At 46.6% G+C, this 20,721-nt stretch overlaps 1 protein-coding gene across 7 annotated transcripts in view; it reads left to right on the top strand.

Moving 5' to 3' along the window:
- The window catches only part of LOC309334645 (uncharacterized protein), a 32,875-nt gene extending 17,276 nt beyond the window's left edge, over positions 1-15,599 (top strand). For 2 of the 7 annotated variants that reach the window (XM_081849108.1, XM_081849106.1), the window contains exons 3-5: positions 8,797-8,879; positions 10,358-10,484; positions 11,945-15,599. In XM_081849108.1, coding sequence (XP_081705234.1) covers positions 8,797-8,879; positions 10,358-10,484; positions 11,945-14,484 — 2,750 coding nt within the window. In that variant the 3' untranslated portion in view covers positions 14,485-15,599. Of the gene's footprint in view, positions 1-7,877; positions 8,299-8,456; positions 8,539-8,796; positions 8,880-10,357; positions 10,485-11,944 lie in introns of those variants that run through there. The other 5 variants (XM_081849111.1, XM_081849107.1, XM_081849109.1 and 2 more) reach the window with 4 other exon arrangements.
- Positions 15,600-20,721: the final 5,122 nt, after the last annotated feature.

The following is a 20,721-nucleotide window of genomic DNA, read 5'->3' as shown; positions in this document are numbered from 1 at the left end:
CTTTTTCTCAGTTCCGGCACAGGTAATGCCAAAATACTTTACTTCACCCCCCGCCCCAAGGCTGAGCTTCTCTCTTACCTCCCAGGTCCTGCTCCACAAAATATAACCCATAATCTTTAAAAAGAATTAAATACAGATGATTGTTTATGCAGCCCAGTGAACAGTTGCAAGGATATCTTTTTGCAGTGTCAACAGTCCCATCTGAAAGCAAGACCAGGATAGAGAACCGTCCTCAAAACAACCACATGAAATCAAAATAAAATATTTCAGAATTTCTTGAAAGGAGGTAGCATTGCTCCAGAGACAAAGGCCACAACGCTGGGCTTTTCTGCTTCCAAAGAGGAGTCTGGCAGATCACCGTCTTGGCGCCTGGACTGGGACACATGGCTTCTAAAATGGAATTAAACAACCATCGCAGAAATCTTACCATACCCGTTAACCTGTTTAGTTATAGGCAGCCCAGTTCTCTAGGTCAAGAAATCTGAAGTTGGGGGACCTGGAATGCCCGAGACATTTGAAGCAAACACACACACACACACACACACACACACACACACACCACAAAACACACCCATACTTGAATGTATTTTAAAGTTGTGTTTTTTAAAATGTTCCCTTTATGTGTCTTTGTTATGTTTCTTTGGTGCAGTGTTGCTACTTCCATATCAAAGCATAATATATTTTAAGATGTAATGTTAAGAGTAGAAACGCACCATTTGATCCACAGGGATCTGCACTGCTAAAGTATCATAAATGTTGTTTGTCTGGAGAATTCAAGGAGGCGAGGAAATCGTTAACCTGCTTGCACAAGTTTAATGTTGTTTGGAGACTATAACTCCCAGGAATTTCATATTAGCTATGTTTTTGTGTGTGTTCAGCACACAGAGTTGTAGGTAAGATTGAATAAAATGCATCCCAGGAAATTCACTTTGACTTATTCATTGTTTCGAATGTGAGTTCACTTACAGATGAGAATGGACCCAGTGCCGGATTTATGTATAGGCTAAGTAGGCTGAATCCTAGGGCTGCTAAATCTAGGGGGCCTCTCCAGCCCGCCCGCCCCCCAGCAGGCAGTCTCTCCTCTCCCCAAATTGCAAACCCAAGACTTCATGCAAGGGCAGGGCAACTTGGGCCCAGCAACTGTGGGACTCAAGGCCAGCCAGTGTGGCCCAATTGAAACTCGGGGGCACAACTTGAATTTTTTTTGTGGAGCCTGAGTTCACAGCCAAAGCCTGCAAGATCTTAGAGATATAAATCTGTGTGCTAGGTCATTTTCACAAGGTCAGCAAAGCCCTTCAGAAATCAGGCCTGTTATTGAGTTCTTGTACAAGTGTGTACAGTTCACTTCTGGATTTTTGCAACCAATCTGTAACTAACTGTCTTAGGTGTTCAAATCTTTTCAATTTCAATTGTTCTACTCTTTATCGGTTGCCCACACACCTTTTGCATTAACATTTTTAAGGGATATTGCTTCCACTGGGGAAAGCCATCATGGTGTCTTCTGTTTTAAGAGGTTTTTATTTTTCCCGATACACCATAAGTAGTTTTTCTTGCCAAATGGTTCAAAAATCCTTTATGCCATTTGCTCTTTTCATACCATAAATATCCATGCCAACCACATCTATTATTGTGACCCTCAAGGTCTAAAATATCTGTATTTCTTAAAAGTTATCCATTCCCTTAGTCAGCAGAGACAAGACGCCTCATAATATAATTTCAAATCCAGCAGAGATTATCTTTTGATCCATAAAGTCAAACAGTGTTGTTGTTGTTGTTGTTGTTGTTTTGTTTTGTTTTATGTTCCTTTGGTGCAACTTGATTTTCTGAGGTTTCATTTATAGATTGGGTGTAGTTACTTCTGTATCAAAGCATATATTTTAAGATTTAATGTTAAGAGTAGAAACGCACCATTTGATCCACAGTGATCTCCACTGCTAAAGTATCATAAATTTCATTTGTCTGGGGAATTCAAGGAGGTGGGGAAATCATTAACTCGCTTACACGAGTTTACTGATGTTTGGAGAATATAACCCAGTGATTTCACTTTACCTGTGCTGGGCAAATGTGGGGACCGGCTCAATGGCAAAAAGGCAGACTGTGCTTGCAAGCTGAGACTGTCTGCACACAGACAATTACATGATTATTTCCACAAGGGGGGAAAAACACATTTTTTTAAAAAAATACTTTTCATATATATATATATATATATATATATATATATATATATATATGCAGGTTTTGGTGTCCTCGGGTGTCTTCCCGTGTAAAAGTTGGGGTGTCTAGGCGACGTTTCGACGAGGTCTCACTCGTCATCTTCAGGCTGGTGCTTTCGGCTTCTTGTTACTGGAACAGAGCAGGATCTCAGTGTTTGAGTTCCTATAAATACTGTAGAGGGGGTGTGGTGTATAGCCTCCAATGTTCTGGGCAGAGAGGAAGTTCCCAGGCTAGTGTGCCTTTTCTTCTTTTGTTCCTTAATTACTTGAGAGATATCTTGAGTGATTTCTTGAGTGATATCCTGAGTACCACTTAGGTGGGTCATTAGGTGTGGATTAGTTGTTAAAGTCTTTGTGTCTTGACCTCTTGAACTTTGTGAAGAGTTTTCCTGAGAAGATGGCTGTACTGTACTTAGTTGTGCTCTGGCTTGGCTTCGTGTATAGGGGCGAGCTGTGGTTTTGTGGCTTGTGTCAGCCAGATCTGTGTAGGGATTGCAGGGGGGTGCAGCATCCGGAGGTGCCACCATGGATTGGCTACTGGATGGTGTCTGTAATTCATCTGTGGAGAGGGTCTGGGTTTGGGTCTGGTGTGGTTGATTGGTGTTGGCGTTCTGTGTGCCTCTGGATCTGGTGTCAGTTTTTGTGGGGAGGGCTAATTTCCAGATGTCTGGCAAGCGGGATGTGTCGTCACGCTTGTTCATGTTGTGAGGGTGTTTCTCTATCTCGATGGCTTCCATGATTATTCTCTTGTGGTGATGTTCCGTGTTAAAGAGCAATTTGGAATCTGCAAAATTAATTTCGTGTCCTGTTTCTTTCATGTGTTGGAAAAGAGAGGAAGTTTTTTCTTCTTTTTTGACGGCATTCTTGTGTTCTGCGATACGTGCATTTATTCGTCTTTTCCAACACATGAAAGAAACAGGACACGAAATTAATTTTGCAGATTCCAAATTGCTCTTTAACACGGAACATCACCACAAGAGAATAATCATGGAAGCCATCGAGATAGAGAAACACCCTCACAACATGAACAAGCGTGACGACACATCCCGCTTGCCAGACATCTGGAAATTAGCCCTCCCCACAAAAACTGACACCAGATCCAGAGGCACACAGAACGCCAACACCAATCAACCACACCAGACCCAAACCCAGACCCTCTCCACAGATGAATTACAGACACCATCCAGTAGCCAATCCATGGTGGCACCTCCGGATGCTGCACCCCCCTGCAATCCCTACACAGATCTGGCTGACACAAGCCACAAAACCACAGCTCGCCCCTATACACGAAGCCAAGCCAGAGCACAACTAAGTACAGTACAGCCATCTTCTCAGGAAAACTCTTCACAAAGTTCAAGAGGTCAAGACACAAAGACTTTAACAACTAATCCACACCTAATGACCCACCTAAGTGGTACTCAGGATATCACTCAAGAAATCACTCAAGATATCTCTCAAGTAATTAAGGAACAAAAGAAGAAAAGGCACACTAGCCTGGGAACTTCCTCTCTGCCCAGAACATTGGAGGCTATACACCACACCCCCTCTACAGTATTTATAGGAACTCAAACACTGAGATCCTGCTCTGTTCCAGTAACAAGAAGCCGAAAGCACCAGCCTGAAGATGACGAGTGAGACCTCGTCGAAACGTCGCCTAGACACCCCAACTTTTACACGGGAAGACATCCGAGGACACCAAAACCTGCATTCCTGTACCCGTGAAAATCTACGAAAGCATATATATATATATATATATATATATATATATATATATGGTTCGAATCCCCGCGCGGTGGGGTGAGCTCCTGTCGTTCGTTCCCTGCTCCTGCCCACCCAGCAGTTCGAAAGCACTCCAAAGTGCAAGTAGATAAATAGGTACCGCTCTGGCGGGAAGGTAAACAGCGTTTTTGTGCACTGCTCTGGTTCTCCAGAAGCGGCTTAGTCCTGCTGGTCACATGACCTGGAAGCTGTACGCCGGCTCCCTCGGCCAATAAAGTGAGATGAGCGCCGCAACCCCAGAGTCGGCCACGACTGGACCTAATGGTCAGGGGTCCCTTTACCTTTATACACATTTCACTGATTTTATATTCATTTTGACATTTGAAAACTTGACTTCCTACCCCTGAGTAGAACAACATTGGAATGGCGTAAATCCCTCCCTGGAGTTATTTTAAGGTTTTCACTACAAATGTGTCAAAAGTAGTTTGGATTGCCTGTTTCCATGTTCCCTTATTCCCAGTGGTGCTTCTGATTACTTAAACAGAGCCAAATCTGGCTTGAGAGCTGCAGTACCTGTGTAGCCCTCATGCGGGGCGCTGTTCCGTAACTCCCATTGGTTGTTATATCAGTAGCTGTCAACATAAGGGGACTTTATTGGCTGCTAGTTTGACATTGATACGCCTGCTGTTATTGATGGAGGAGACTCTTGAGAGTCCCATGGACTGCAAGAAGATCCAACCTCTCCATTCTTAAGGAAATCAGCCCTGAGGGCTCACTGGAAGGACAGATCCTGAAGCTGAGGCTCCAAGACTTTGGCCACCTCATGAGAAGACTCCCTGGAGAAGACCCTGATGTTGGGAAAGATGGAGGGCCCAAGGAGAAGGGGACGACAGAGGGCGAGATGGTTGGATAGTGTCTTCGAAGCTACAAACATGAGTTTGACCAAACTGCGGGAGGCAGTGGAGAACAGGAGGGCCTGGCGTGCTCTGGTCCAGGGGGTCACAAAGAGTCAGACACGACTAAATGACTAAACAACAGCAACAGGTTTGACAGTTATTTGAATGGTGCCTGGTGACTGGTCAGGTGTTTTATGAATGGAAAGCTTATTTACGGGAGAGCTTTGGATAAGGAGAGGAAAAGGGACAGTATAGCAAAAGGGATGTCAATGGTGCAACTTTGAGGTGCGGTTTAAAGCACAGTATCATGTTTAAGGAATGCCCGTTTTTCCGGAGGTGCAAGGCTTTCCTGCACTTCTTTAAAAGTATCAGGACTCGATTCTCCGTCCCTGGATTTCTGCCCTCCTACCTCCTATTGTGAGGCTAAATTCACACCTTATGGAGGGGAAAGGAGTATATGACTTTATGCTTAAGGGATTATGGAGGAAGGACGAGCCCTGAATTCCCCTCTTCCAGAGGAGATATTAACCACTGGAACCAAGGAAATTGGTCGAACTGCTGAAGTTTGGTGATTATTTGTGAATATTCTATATTTTCTCTATTTCTGTAACAATTGGATATGTTGAGGAAACAGTAAGATACATGTTGTTGTTGTGGTGGTTGAGTCCTTTAGTGGTGTCCGCCTCTTCCTGCCCCCCTGGACCAGAGCAGGCCAGGCCAGGCCCTCCTGTCTTCCGCTGCCTCCCGCAGTTTGGTCAGACTCAGGCTGGCAGCTTCGGGAACACCATCAGTGGATTGCCACAGTTTGACAGGCTGCTTCTCTGAGCCTCTCTGCAGGTCTGGTGCTTGGGGAAAAGGGGAAGCAGAGGGGTCCGGCTCCTTGTCCTGGCCTTAGTTCCAGGCTGGCGGGGGGGGGGCTCGGGATTTTGGGGGAGTCCTCTAACTGCCATGGGGGGAAGAAAGCAGCAGGCGCCGGGGGGGTTCTGCCGAGGGGGGGGGGTCCCTCCCTCAGGGATGCTGGAGCTGAGCTTCCTGCCTGGCAGGGGGGGGGACTAGACGCCCCTCGGACCCCCTTCCAGACCCCCCCCACAAGTGAGGGGTCCCCTGCTTCTTGGGGGGGGTGTCCCAAATGAAGCATCTGGGGGGGGGGCGATGCACGTGGTTCCTGCCTCGGAGGAGGAGGTTCCTCTCGGCTCGCCAAGGGTTAAAAGCAGCAGAGCTGGATTCCTAGAGAGGACCGGAGGTGGCGTCGTGGGGGGGCAGGTCCTCCCTGGCCCAGGCCCCCCCCCGCCAGCCCCCCTTCTGCCAGCCGAGGGGCTGCTTGGTCTCCCTCTCTCGGGGTGAGTCTCGCAGTGGGGAGAAGGGGGGGGGTCGGGGCCTGGGGGGCGGCAGGTCAGATCCTGCAGGGGGGGCGAGGGGGGGGCCAGGGCTCTGCCCTCGGGGGGGGGGAGGCTGCGGATAAAGCCCTTTATTCTCCATAAAGAGTTGAGGAGGGAGGGTCTTCTTCCTCCTCTTTGCCCGGTCCCTCCGGTCTTGCAACTGTGTCTTTTCTTTTGGCAGATCAAGGGGACCGGGAGGAGACAGCAGAAAGGGCAACATTGTTAGCAGGGCAAGTAGAGGAAGATCCAGTATTCTTACTGGATTAAGTTTCTAGCCTTGCTCAGGGAAGCCTATTAGGCTCACATGTTTTCTCTACACCTAAATCGCCAGGTATCAGTTTGGTCATTTGTATCGATGTCAACCTCCGGGACGTATTTTGTATAACAAACTTTTATACTCTATCCCCCAAATGTGCAAGCGGAGCCTTCAGGCCACCCGGCTCCCAGTCTTTGGAAAGGGCTCCTAGCCCAGGACTTGAGCACCTTCTGCACCATTCGCAGGGGGTTTCCCAGGGGGAGTTGAAGACTGAGTGGGGATTTGAACCCTGATCTCCCCGGTCCTTGTCTGACACTCTAAAGTTTTTTATCTGAGTTTCCATTGAAATGAGGCTGCATTTTAATGTTTCAATGTTGTATTTTAATCTTGTTTTTAAGTTGCATTTCAATCAATTTTTTTTTATATTAGTTGTTAGCCGCCCTGAGCCTGGTCTTGGCTGGGGAGGGCGGGGTATAAATAAAATTTATTATTATTATAGCCACTACACCTGGAGTACTTCTGCTTTGGGGCAGCTCCATAAGACAGGTAAATAAATATAGTGGATGCTCGGGTTGCAAATGTGATCTGTGCGGGAGGCACATTTGCAACCTGCAGCATTCGCAACCTGCAGCGTCGCATCTACACACGTGCATGTCGCAATTCGGCGCTTTTGCCCATGCGCAAAGCACAGTTTAGTGTTTTTGCACATGCACAAGTGCCAAAACTCAGAAGTAACCCGTTCCAGTACTTCCAGGTTCGGCGTGGTGTGCAACCCAGAAACACATAACCTGAAGTGTCTGTAACCCAAGGTATGACTGCATGGGCATAGCAGCCAATTCCTATGCCAGGCCAGCCTCCCTGGGGAGAGCATTCAATGATGGGGAGCCACTGCAGAGAAGGCCCTCCAGGCATCACAAGATGATCTCAGGGTCCAGGTACGTTCGTATGGAAAGAGGCGGTCCTTGAAGCATTGTGGCCCTGAGCCGTCAAAACCAGCACTTTGAGCAACCTGGCTTCTGAATTCTGCACCGGCAGAAGTTTCCAAACCTTCCTCAGAGGCAGCCCTACACACATTGCATTGCAGCAATCTAACCTTGAGGTTACCAGAGCACAGACAACAGACATGTTTCCCCTGTCTCTCTCTTGACAGAGGTCATCATGCAGGGTGACCAAAGCAATTTCTGTGTCAAAACCAGGCCTAAACCACAACTGAAATGGATCTTGAAAACTGGCCAGTAGTTAGTTCAATTTTCTGAGCATGAAGGCTTGTTCAATGAACGCTTTACTTCTCCTGATGGTGTATCAATTTTACAACAGAGCAACACATTTCTTTTGTAGGACTTGCTGGCACTTCTGATTTGCACAGACAGAACGTGGCAGAAGATTCCTTCTGATCCCTTGAAGGCTTCCTGAGAGCACAGATGGATGAGCAAGACTCAGCTGGTCCTGAAGCGGGAAGAGACCCTGATATGCAAACTGGGAGAAGTGGGGGATTCTGGGAAAACTCCATTCAGAAGATCCTGGGTGAGGAAGACACTCTCTGCTCAGATGTGCAGAGCCAGCAGGTCAGGCAGTTCTGCTGCCAGGAGGCCGAAGGACCCCGAGAAGTTTGCAGCCGGTTCTGCCAACTAGACCATCAGTGGCTGAAGCCAGAAAGGCACACAAAAGCTGAGATGCTGGACCTGGTGATTTTGGAGCAGTTCCTGGCTGTCCTTCCACCAGAGATGGAGAGCTGGGTGAGGGAATGCGGAGCAGAGACCAGTTCCCAGGCGGTGGCTCTCGCTGAAGGTTTCCTCCTGAGTCAGGCAGAGGAGAGGAAGCAGGCAGAGCAGCAGGTGAGAGAGACTTTCTTCAGGATACTCACAAGGAGTTCCAAACAAGAGGGAAAGTATTCCAAAATGCTCTTCTAATGGAAAGCATCCTAAAGTTTTTGCCTCTTCTGTTCCATGTCAAATCCTTCATGTTCTGTTCTGAATCTGTGTTGTTCTTTCAGGGAAAGGATCTGTTAGCAGAAATGGGCCCCGATTCCTCTGCAGCAGAAAGGACTCCATTGGACACCAGAGAGAGGCCAGTGGGTAAGGAGGAAGGAGTTTTTACTCTGTCATATTTAGTGGATTTTGAAACTAATAATTGGGGGGGGGGTCGTGTTTTGGAGGGGCAGAGGAGCGGGGACAGTATTTTAACACAAATAAAATATGAAATGGATAGAAATGTCAAAATGCCCTTAGCAGGTGAGACTTTTTTCTGAGGCTCGTCTGTAGTTCGAGATGCACAGCTGAATCTCAGAGAGAACAATACACTCTGGGTTTCCCAGTTAACTTTGTCTCTCGCAGGTGAGAGAACGATGGCAGCAAGACCTCCTCGTCTGTCTTTTCATGGTGGCGAAGGGGAAGCAGCGGCTGTGGAACCAGATCAGGTAGGGGGAAGGAGACGTGTGGGGAAAGAGGCTGAGGGGTGGGGCAGCCAGGTGACTCTGGGCCTAAACAAATCTCTCTCTTCCTCTTGGCTTCCGTCATGGTTGCCATCAACAAAGGCTGAAACTAGTATTATTTAAAACAAAATAAAAAAATTCCTTCCAGTAGCACCTTAAAGACCAACTAAGTTAGTTCTTGGTATGAGCTTTCGTGTGCATGCACACTTCTTCAGAACGAAAGCTCATACCAAGAACTAACTTAGTTGGTCTTTAAGGTGCTACTGGAAGGAATTTTTTTATTTTGTTTTGACTATGGCAGACCAACACGGCTACCTATCTGTAACTGGAACTAGTATTATTTGTCAGCAGTTTTCTTTATATATCTAACACTTAACACTAATAGAAGATTCTAAGCCAGTGTTTCTCAACCCTGGGTCCCCGGATGTTCCTGGACTACAACTCCCATCATCCCTGAGCTCTGGCCTTGCTAGCTAGGGATGATGGGAGTTGTAGGCCAAAAACATCTGGGGACCCAGGGTTGAGAAGGCTGTAATCTAAGCAGTTGACCATAAAAAGTGACCAGGATTCACCCAATGAGCCTCATCTGTTGTTGGCCTCCATCTGACTGAAGAGTCTGCTGTGGCTGCAGAGACCAGTGAACTGACCTCCTTGGGGCACAAGCCTGGGCAGTGTGGACGGAGGTCCTGGGCTGCCCAGATGACAAGACCTCACTCTTGGCCTCTCTGACGTGGTCCAAAGGAAAGCAGAGCAAGACGCTTGGCATCAGCTGGGCTGTAGGAGTTGCTGGAAGTAGGTGTACAAGGCTCCATCCAACCGCCTTAGGGATTACACTCCAGATTTGTGTTGGCTTCACTCTGTAGCCTTTTCTTCTCCCGAAGATAACCCACAAGGCAGAGGAGGTTTAGAATCAAAGTTTTCCTTCTCTTAGTTGGGCTCCCTTCCCAGGTGGACCAACCCCATCTGCTCTGCTCTTCTCTCTGAAGCACAGGGAGCAACCACCAATCTGACTGTGGGACCTACTCTTGTTATCTTCTGCTCAGTGTGCTGAAACTAGTCTTAGCACGGACAGGCAAGTCCCTAACTCATTGAGGGTTTAAGAGCCATTGGTTCCCTTCACCTGGTTTAGCCGGTCAGTCAAAGCTGTTCCCAGGATTGTGGCCGCTGTCTCATGCTGACAGCTTCTAGGAGCCACAGGTGAGAGCAGAGTGCAGGATGGGGACCAAAGGTGGACAAACTACCCTGGAAGGAGCAGGACGTGTCCATCACCAAGGGTACTGCCACCCCACACACCCCACAAGGATGAATACTCATAATTTAAATACACAATAAAAGAGTTTCACTAAGATGTTAAAATAAGCATCCATATTGAACATGTGCACAAAGCAATCCCATTCAGACATGATCACAACAGAGCAATCTTTATGTTGTCTAAGAGGAGGACATTTCCCTCTTTCTTTTAGGGTCCGGTGAGCTTTGAAGATGTCGCTGTTCGTTTCACATACGAGGAATGGGCGTTGCTGGATCCTGACCAGAGAGCTCTGCATAAGGAAGTCATGGAGAAGAATCGTGGGATCCTGGACTCTCTCCGTAAGGCTTCCTGCTGGACCATAATATTTGTTTTGAAATTCCAAGCGTATCTCTATGTGATAAACCGCCAGTATTTTGATGGAGCTCAACAAGCATCTGGGATTCTAACATCCCCACCGTGAACCCCAAATGGAGGGATTTACTCTGTTTGTTAATATTCTTCCTCCAGTTATGATCATCATCATCATCATCATTTTATTTGCATGTTGCCTTTCCACAGTTAAAACAAAGCTCAAGGCGGCTTACAATATGAAAAGATTTACATAATTACAAATATATCAAAGTAGTCATAGAAATAAATAAAACACACGAAAAACTACACAATGAAGCTGAACAATTTAAACATAAAAATAAAACAGCAAAAACTCCCAACAAATTTCCCCCCCAAATTCCCCAGTCCTTGCTGAGCAGCAGCCACAGCAGCAGTTTTTATGAGGCCAGGAAGTGATGGCTTTTAAAATAGTGACCAGGTCTACTTAAATGCAGACTGCAGAGTTATTAGGGAAGTTGAGGTAACTTCTGTCAGCTTATGAGGGGTTTTTTTGGCTTCTGTCCATTTTGGAAAGAGAAAACCGATGTTAGAGTTGGAGTGGATTTCATGATTGTGGCAAACTAAATCCGTCCTAGAAAAGAGCCAGACTTTTTGAACCTCTGGTTTCCATAGATACCATATTTTTCGCTCCATAAGACACACCTATGGAGCGAATGCGTGGTCCCTGGAGCCGAATTGACCAGGGGCAAAAAGCAGATCATGCTTTTTAAAAAAAAAAAAGAGGGAAGAGGGTGTTGAAACAAAGCCGCTGATCGGCAAGCGAGTGAGATAAGGGACACTAGAGATAAAGGAGGGTGCCTGGGAGGGGGAGGGAAAAGCCCATGGATCCTGAAGATTCTCGATTGGGTCACCCCAAATTCAACATCAGATCACATAGCATGTCCATGGTTATAGCCTGCACCAAAAAAACCACACATCCACTGTTTCGTGGGGCCGTAATGGTGCAAAAACGTGGTTACAAAGCACGGTTCCACATGGATTCTCAGGATTTTTGCATTGGGCTACTCCCAACTCACCATCAAATCACATGTCTGTGGCCACAGCATGAACCACAAAAATCATACATCCACTGTTTCATTCAGAATATTTTTTTTCTTGTTTTCCTCCTCTAAAAACTAGGTGTGTCTTATGGTCAGGTGCGTCTTATGGAGCGAAAAATATGTATGTCTGAGAATGCTGTTCAATAAAGGCCATGACCTCTGTAGAAAGACCTCACGTCTTCCGTTCTTCCTGTTTCACAAAAGTTCATTGTTGCTGTTGTTTAGTCGTTTAGTAGTGTCTGACTCTTCGACTCAACTAAATGACTAAACAACAACAATGAACTTTTGTGAAACAGGAAGAACATTGTTTAATAATTGGGGGCTCCGTTTCTTCCTGAGGATCTAATTAGATTCTCTCATCATTGTAGGTGGTGATGGATTGGAAATGAAGAATGGAGACCACAACAGAATCCACACAGCGGGGAAGCCATATCAGGATTGGGAGTGTGGAGAGAGCTCCAATCAGAGCTCCTGTTCCCATCGAAGAACTCACAGTGGGAAGAAAGGCTATCAGTGCTCAGAATGTGGGAAGAACTTCAGTCACAGCGCCACTCTCACTTCTCATCAAAGAATTCATACAGGAGAGAAACCCTATAAGTGCTTGGAATGTGGGAAGAGCTTCCGTCAGAGGACCAACCTAAAGACCCATCAAAGAATTCATACAGGAGAGAAACCATATCAGTGCTTGGAATGCGGAAAGAGCTTTAATACAAGCACAAATTTTCATCGACATCAAAGCATTCATCTTGGGGAGAAACCATTTAAATGCCAAGAGTGTGGAAAGAGCTTCAGTCGGAGTGCCCATCTCATGGGCCATCAAATTATTCATACAGGGAAGAAACCCTATCAGTGTCTGGAATGTGGAAAGAGTTTCAGTCACAGCGCCACTCTCTCTTCCCATCAAAGAATTCATACAGGGGAGAAACCCTATAAGTGCTTAGAATGTGGAAAGAGCTTTAATACAAGCACAAACTTTCATCGACATCAAAGTATTCATCGTGGGGAGAAACCATTTAAGTGCCAAGAGTGTGGAAAGAGCTTCAGTCAAAGTACGAAATTCACGGCCCATCAAAGAACTCACAGTGGGGAGAAACCCTATCGGTGCTTGGAATGTGGTAAGAGTTTCAGTGTAAGTACCTACCTCACTTCCCATCAAAGAATTCATACAGGGGAGAAACCCTATCAGTGCTTGGAATGTGGAAAGAGCTTCAGTCACAGGGCCCATCTCACCGTCCACCAAATAATTCATACAGGGGATAAACCATATCAGTGTTTAGAATGCAGAAAGAGCTTTAGTCAGAGGGCCCATCTCACAGCCCACCAAATAATTCACACAGGGGAGAAGCCCTATCAATGCTTGGAATGTGGAAAGAACTTCAGTCGGAAGGAGAGTCTCACTTCCCATCAAAGAATTCATACAGGAGAGAAACCATATCAGTGCTTGGAATGCGGAAAGAGATTCCATCAGAAAGAAACTCTCAATTCCCATAAAAAAAATCATACAAAGGAGAAACCTTATCAGTGCTCTGAATGTGGAAAGAGCTTCAAGTTCAAGAGGAGTCTCACATCCCATCAGAGAATTCATACGGGGGAGAAACCATATCAATGCTTGGAATGTGGAAAGAGCTTCAGTCAGAGGACAATTCTCACTTCCCATCAGAGAATTCATACAGGGAAGAAACCATATCAGTGCTTGGAATGTGGACAGAGCTTCAGCCAGAAGGTAAGTCTGACTTCACATCAACTAATTCACAGTGGAGAGAAACCATTTCAATGCCCAGAGTGTGGAAGGAGCTTCACGCAGAGGACAGGTCTTATGCTCCATCAAAGAATTCATACAGGGCAAAAAACATTTCAGTGCTTGGAATGTGGAAAGAGGTTCCGTCGGAACTCCCATCTCACTTCCCATCAAATAATTCATACAGGGGAGAAACCATTTAAATGTGAAGAATGTGGAAAGAGCTTCAGTCATAAGGTCAGTCTCACTTACCATCAGAGAGTTCATACAGGGGAGAAACCCTACCAGTGTTTGGAATGTGGAAAGAGCTTCAATCAGAGAGCCGGTCTCTCTTCTCATAAAAAAATTCATACAGGGGAGAAACCACACCAGTGCTTGGAATGTGGGAAGAGCTTCAGTCATAGGGCCAATCTCACTTCTCATCAAATGATTCATACAGGGGAGAAACCATATCAGTGCTCAGAGTGTGGAAAGAGCTTCCGTCAGGGGGCAAAGCTCACTTACCATCAAATAATTCATACAGGAGAAAAACCATACGAGTGCTTGGAATGTGGACAGAGTTTCAGCCAGAAGGGAAGTCTCACTTACCATCAGAAAATTCATACAGGCGAGAAACCATATCAATGCTCGGAATGTGCAAAGAGTTTTAATAAAATCACAAACCTTCGTCAACATCAGAGAATTCACAGTGGGGAGAGACCCTATCAGTGCTCCGAATGTGGAAAGAGCTTCAGTCAGAGCTCCCATCTCACTTCCCATCAGAAGATTCATACAGGGGAGAAACCCTATCAGTGCTCGGAATGTGGGAAAAGCTTCATTCAGAGCACCCAACTCACTTCCCATCAAAGAATTCATACAGGGGAGAAACCATATCAGTGCCTGGAATGTGGAAAAAGCTTCAGTTGGAAAGAAGGTCTAACTTCCCATCAAATAATTCACAGTGGGGAGATACCATTTCAATGCCAAGAGTGTGGAAAGAGCTTCACAAGGAGGGCAGGTCTCACTTTGCATCAAAGAATTCATACAGGGCAGAAACCCTATCAGTGCTTGGAATGTGGAAAGAGCTTCAGTCGGAAGGATAGTCTCAATTTACATGCAAGAACTCACACGGGGAGGAAACATTTCAATGCTAGAAATGTGGAAACAGCTTCACCTTCAACTGGAATCTAGCTCCCATCAAACAATCCATACAAAGCATATCAGGGCTGAAAATGTATGGAAGACTAATAAAGATCCATACTTCCATCTACACCACAGTGGGTAATTTGGGGAGAAAGTATTTCATTGCCAAGAACGTGGAAAGAGTTTAAGTCAGAGGAAAAATCTCACACCCAACCAAAAAACTCATGGCAGGGCAAAGCTATGGAATGTAGAAAGAGCTTTAGTAAAGGCGTCAGTGTCACATCCCATCTATCTACAGTGAAGAGAAACATAGTAATGGGTGTGTATTATTTTAAAGGAGACTTTGATTGTTACAGGGGCAACAATTGGAACAATGCTCTTCTCATTCAGCAACCCAGCACCAGATCTTGACTAGGGGTACATTTTTGTCAGTGTCTCACATATATTCCCCAAGTAGGTGACCCTCTTCTGCTTCCTCCCCAGTGATAACAGAGACGTAAGTCCAGCACAACAAATGAGGTACTTTTGAAACCATTCTGGGCGGCAGGGTCTCCAGCCAAGGCCTTGCGACCCGTTTCACATGAGGTCTTGTGTCCCACATATTGTTGGTTCTAACCTTGTGAAGTTTTGCTCTTCTCCAGATTTGAAAACCATTTTCTCCAATTAAACGTGATAGCAGTCTTGCTGCTGTAATCATTTATTGAAGTAATCTTCCATAGTCCTTTTCTATTAGTGTGTCCAGAAAGAGTTCTGCCTTCAACTGAACTTTTTTTGTTTGTTTGTTGTTTTTATATAAAAAATGCTTTTATTTTTTATCTATGTCATTTAAATTGTGATTAATATTATTGCTGTATTCTTAGTTTTAGATTTTATGATTTATGTGGAAATTGTTTTCCATTTGGCTGGCACATTTTGAGGTGTTTTATTTATTATGACTATTGTTATGTTGGTAATTATCTAAATCTTGTCATGTTGTAAGCCACCTTGAGCATTGTTTTAACTATGGAAAGGCGGCATGCAAATAAAAAATGATGATGATGATGATGTTGACTATTAACTTTAAAAACCTGCTGTATCAACGTATGTATTTGAATCTAATATATTTTTTAGCCTTTTTACATGTCCACCCAGCATGATAAAAATGTCCCTTTGTGTTCTTGGCATTCCCAGCAAACATTTGAAACACCTTTATACATTCTGAAAAGTTTTCCAGGAGTTAAATTCGAGTGATACACCGTTTTATAAAAATTCTCTTTGAGATCGTAACAAAATGTAAATTTCACCCCTTGGTCAACATATGTTCTCTCTGTTCTATTTGTATAAGATCTGGATTTCAAGAGAGGTGCCTTTGGGTCCTGGTGAATCTTCTCTCTTGTGCACTGGTGGAGGAAGTGGGGTGCATGTCAGCAGGTCCTACTCGCGTGTAGGTGTCTTCCAGAGACACATGCCCGACTGGCATGTTCTCTCCCTGCTGGTCGATCATTCGGGAGATTAAAAACCTTTCTCCAGCCCGAACATCACAACGACTGATACCTAGAGGCATCAGCAAACTTACAGCATCAGCAGAGTACTTAGACAGTCAGCGTTCAGACTCAGTAGCGCAGCATTTGGCTAAACTACACTTATTTGCATTATACACACTCGGAGCATTCCAACTCAGCTCCCTTCTCTTTCTCTTCAGACAGCAAAGAGAGAAAGAACAAAGGATAATAGCCCTACTTCACGGAACACAGTAATACCAAAACATCCTGTCTTCGTCACTTCCCACAATGTGGAATGAAAACGTACACCGTCATGTGATATAAACAATCCCATGACTGCATCTACCAGACTTTTAGAAGACATCTGAAGGCAGCCCTGTTTAGGGAAGCTTTTAATGTTTCATAGGTTATTGTATTTTAGTGTTCTGTTGGAAGCCGCCCAGAGTGGCTGGGGAAACCCAGCCCGATGGGTGGGGTATAAATAATAAATTATTATTATTATTATTAACAGAACCCTAACAGTGTGGGGAGTGTGGGCCACCCCAGGGGGGGTGATATTGCCGCCCCCCCGGTATGCTTGCCACCCCACCCCTGTGGGCAGCGCCCTTTACCCCCCCCCCAGGTGCACAGCAGCTAGCTCTGCCTCTGTGTGCACTGGGCAGAAAGGGGGTCCCAGGGCTGCAAGGGAAGGATGCATGGGGGTGGGGCTGTTCAGCTCATGCATGCAGGGAGGAGGAATCCAAGTCAGGGAATCCTGCCCCCCATTCCTCTCTGCCAAGCCAGAGAAGGGGCGAGTTTCCAGGAGGTCTGCATCTCTGCTCTTCCTTTGCATCCAGGCGCTGCTTCGTCTTTGGGGAAGGACGGGGGGAGGGGAAGGCCTCTCTAAAAGAGCAGAGAGAAGCTTCAAAAGCCAGAGATATAAACAGAAATCACGCAGAATGAAAATAAAACCCCCGATAAACGAGGGAGCCCAGGGAAACAGCCGCCTGGTCTGCCAGGAATCGGCCTCCTTGGCGCCTAAAACTGAGGGGAAGGTCAGGTTTCGAAAGGTGGGAAGTTGGGGAAAGCCGTTTCCCTCAGAGCAGCCGCCGCCGCCTTCCCGACGGAGGGGCAGGGCCAGGTCTGTTTAATCACTGGACCTTGCCCCGCCCTCCCTCCGCCTCTCCCTTTCCCCGCTTCTCGCTCTGAGGCGTCCGGGTCGCCGGCAGGGAGCATGCGCAGCTGCTCAGAGCCTCCTCTGCCCTCTGTGCGCTCGGCTTGCCAAGGGTTAACAGTGTTAAGATTAGATTTATTGCTCAGATAAATCCTGGCGTCCAGCCCGCTTCGGCTGCGCAGCTACCAGGCCAGGATTTCGGACTTCAAAGGCCACATTGCAAAGGCTCTGAGCAACAGCAGAGTTTCAGCAGCGGCAAGAGAAAGCTGCAAAGACTTCCAGTGCTTTCTTCAGTGTGCCCAAACAAAGTCCACACAGGATCTCAGCAGCTAAAAGCAGTTTTTTACTTACAGCAGACTATCCATTATCTATCACAGCGAACAGCATCGTGAAAACACGTCCTCTCTCCTCAAAAGCGAAAGTAGAGAGAAAGAACAAAGGCTGGAGACTCTCGGAAATGACGCAGTGTCTCCCCCCTCCCAACAGTAGGCAGGGCGTACACTCTGAGCTGCTTAACACTGTAAGCTCAGGTTCTCCTCACAAACAGGAGCCGAGCTGGAATCCTAGAGAGGCCAGGAAGTGGGGGCGGGGGTCCCAGGTCCTCCAGAGCGGAAGCCCCTCCTCCTTCGTCCTCCGCCAAGGCTGCCTTGATGGCCCCTCCTGGGATCCAGTGAGTCTCCTCTCTCTTTCCCCTTGGGGCACCTGGGGGAGAAGAGGGGTCCCAGGGCTGCAGGGGGAGGATACCCAAGGGAGGAGGGAGACCCCCAAGGCAGGGAGCATCCTCCCCCCTTCCTCTCTGTTATAAACAAGGACCATAGGAAGAAAAAAGGTTCAACTAAATTGACCGATTTGTAGATCACAAAAATAACAGAATAAATTTGCTCACTGCATGAGTTCTTGGCTCAAGAACCGGTTAAAATACAAAAAGAGGAAACAGGATAGAACAGAGTTAACAGATTAACAGTCTGCATTGCATAGTCAGGAGCCCTTGTGGTTGAGGTTAGATTAAGTGTAAGAGTCATTTCCCCCTCTTCTGTTACCATTGAAACAATATATAGTGTTGGTTTATTAATGAACTTGGGGGACTTCCGGGTTAGCGCCATCGGCAATGGCGGAATTCCTCTGACTGAGAGGAACCCGCTCCGTGAAATTCGGATCTTGCCGCCGCGGCGAAGGCGGAGACCCCTTAAAAATCCCAGGCGGAGGAAGCCTGGGAACGTGGGATTCGGCTGACACCAGGAGCGCCCCCCTACTCGCAGGGAAACCCCTTTTTTGGGGATCCGAAGCGACGTGGGGCGAGCGGCGCGGTGTTTTGAATTGACCGCTATTTTTACGGAGTGAAGCCGCACAGCCGTTGCCGGAGAGCGCTGACTTTTTCCTGTGGACAATTGGATTTTAAACAACAACCCGTGAGTAGAACGGGAAATTGCCGAATTTTAAAAATTTTTGTTGGGGGTACCCATGCTTCGAGCTCAGAAGGGTCCAATCCTCTCATATTTCAGCTGCTTTGATGTTCACAAGTCCCGCCTTCCAATCTTCTTCTTCTTATCATTTTTCTTCTTAATAACCTCTGAGTTATTTCCACAAGCGAGTTGAAGCAAACATTATTATAGTCCGGTGTGGATTTTCACGCTAATCCAAAAGTCCTATTCAAGCGGCAGACACCATTTCGGCAGTTCCCATGAAATACAGTCTAAGCGTCTGCTCATTAACTTTCCCAGACCAGTTGCTCCATAAATCAGCCTTTCCAGGGGAGTTCTTGCCAGATCAGACGTAGAATTCAAATAAGATAACAGAACGTGGCTCACCTCCCCCTTTGACTGTAAATCTTGCAACAAAGTCTGTCTCATAATGGCGGTTCCCAATTAGAACTGCATCATCCAAAAGACTTTCATTTCATTTCCAGATCTTCCGCAAAACAAAGCCTTTAGTTAATAATTTTGTTTCCACACAGTTTATTTTCCCGTCTCACTATCAATCATGTGGCGGTTCTTCTTGGGGAGGGGTTGTTAGGTAAATCATATTGAAAAAGAGAAAAGTTCCCCCCTTTCCGATCTGTTTCAACATACCGACATAGCTGTGATTCTTTGATGTAGTATTCTGTTCAGTCCAACCCGTCACTCAGCTTCTCAGTGGTCGAATTATTTAGCAATCAGTACACCCTTTCCTTTGCTCGAAACATGCATTTACTCTTCTCCAATTATTTATCTTAAGCAATGCAACTAGGATCGCGGTCAGAAGCAGCATCCAGGAGATCCAGAAACTCACTCAATGGCTTTCTGTCCACTGCCCCCACCCCTTCCTTCTTTCGAACTCGGGGGTGATTTATTGGCAACCACGGACGAAGTAGCATCTTCCCATCCCCTGGGAAAATTAGGGAGGCTAATTTACTCCCATAATTAGCCTCTTAATTACCTCGTGTGAGCCAGAGAGATGGTATTGTCGGCCATCTTCCAAGGCACCCCTAGCGGCACCCAACTTCTCAAGCTGTTTCAGTCCTCATGGGATACGCTTCGACCCATCCTGTTAACGTATCCACAAAAACCAGCAAATAGTGATAGCCTCTTGCCCTGGGCATCTCTGTAAAGTCCACAATCAGATTTTCAGCTCTCCCTCCTACAGCACCTAAAGTCTCTAGATCTGGAGGGGCTTTGGTTTCTCCTTCCTAAAAGACTTGTAATGGGCCTTGCAATGGGCCAGCCTGAGGAAAAGGTAGGGCTGGTGCTGGTAAGGTTCCAGGTTGTAGAATTGGTGGTGGAAGCTGGTTCCTAGGCAGTGGAGCTGGTGGTAGAGACGGGCTTCTGGGTGATGGAGCATGAGGAGGTGGGAAGAGAAAATCTTCCTCTGGAGGGCCTTGATTTATTATCTTAGTAGGCACTGGAGGTTTAGGCTTATCTACATTTCTCCGGGCCTTCTGTTTCACTGCCAGTATCTGGCAGGCTGCTCCCTTGCATTTCTTCATCCATGGAGGATTCTTTAGGCAGGCATCGTACCACTGGTCGATGTACGGGAATTGGTCTGGGTGGCCTCCCGGGTCTCTAGTCACTGAGGCCCTCACCTGCCTGCACAATTCTACATCAAAACTGCCTTCTGATGGCCATTTTGGGACCTGGTTTGGCCAGTTTAGTTCACAATGCGTTCTCAGGGCCTATGGGGTCAGTTTGACACCATAGTCCCCGGAGAAGGCTTTCTTGAAACTTTCAATCATGCATCCTAATGGCATGTTTGCTCTTGAACAGCCCCCTCCCATTATTATGTCCCTTGTGAAATGCCTTCACCAAACTCTCAAATATATGCTTCCCTCTGTTCCCAACCAAGTGCGGTCACCCGATTTGGAACTGCGGTACGGCACCCTGGTACCGTCAATTCCTTTGAGGTCTTCAATCACTCACATTCATTCAGTCTTCACTTCGCCACACAGCTAATTTCCACACCGTTTCCTAAGCTCACCCAGGTTCCTCCACAAGGACTATTCCCTTTCCTTGGAAGTACTGGTGGGTAGCAGAGGCTGATCAAACCTCTCTTCCCCCTTATGGAGGGTTCCCTATAACCTTAAAAATCCCTCCTTCCAACTTACCCTGCTGGCGCGCCTCCATTCTAATTACTTTTGATTTCTCCGCACGGCCCGTTGCCATGGCAGGCAAGGCACAG

This window comes from Podarcis erhardii (assembly GCF_964252035.2).
Source record: "Podarcis erhardii genome assembly, chromosome: 2".
Taxonomy (NCBI): domain Eukaryota; kingdom Metazoa; phylum Chordata; class Lepidosauria; order Squamata; family Lacertidae; genus Podarcis; species Podarcis erhardii.
The sequence above is the reverse complement of the archived record's forward strand: the minus strand, read 5'-3'. Positions and strand labels throughout refer to the sequence as shown.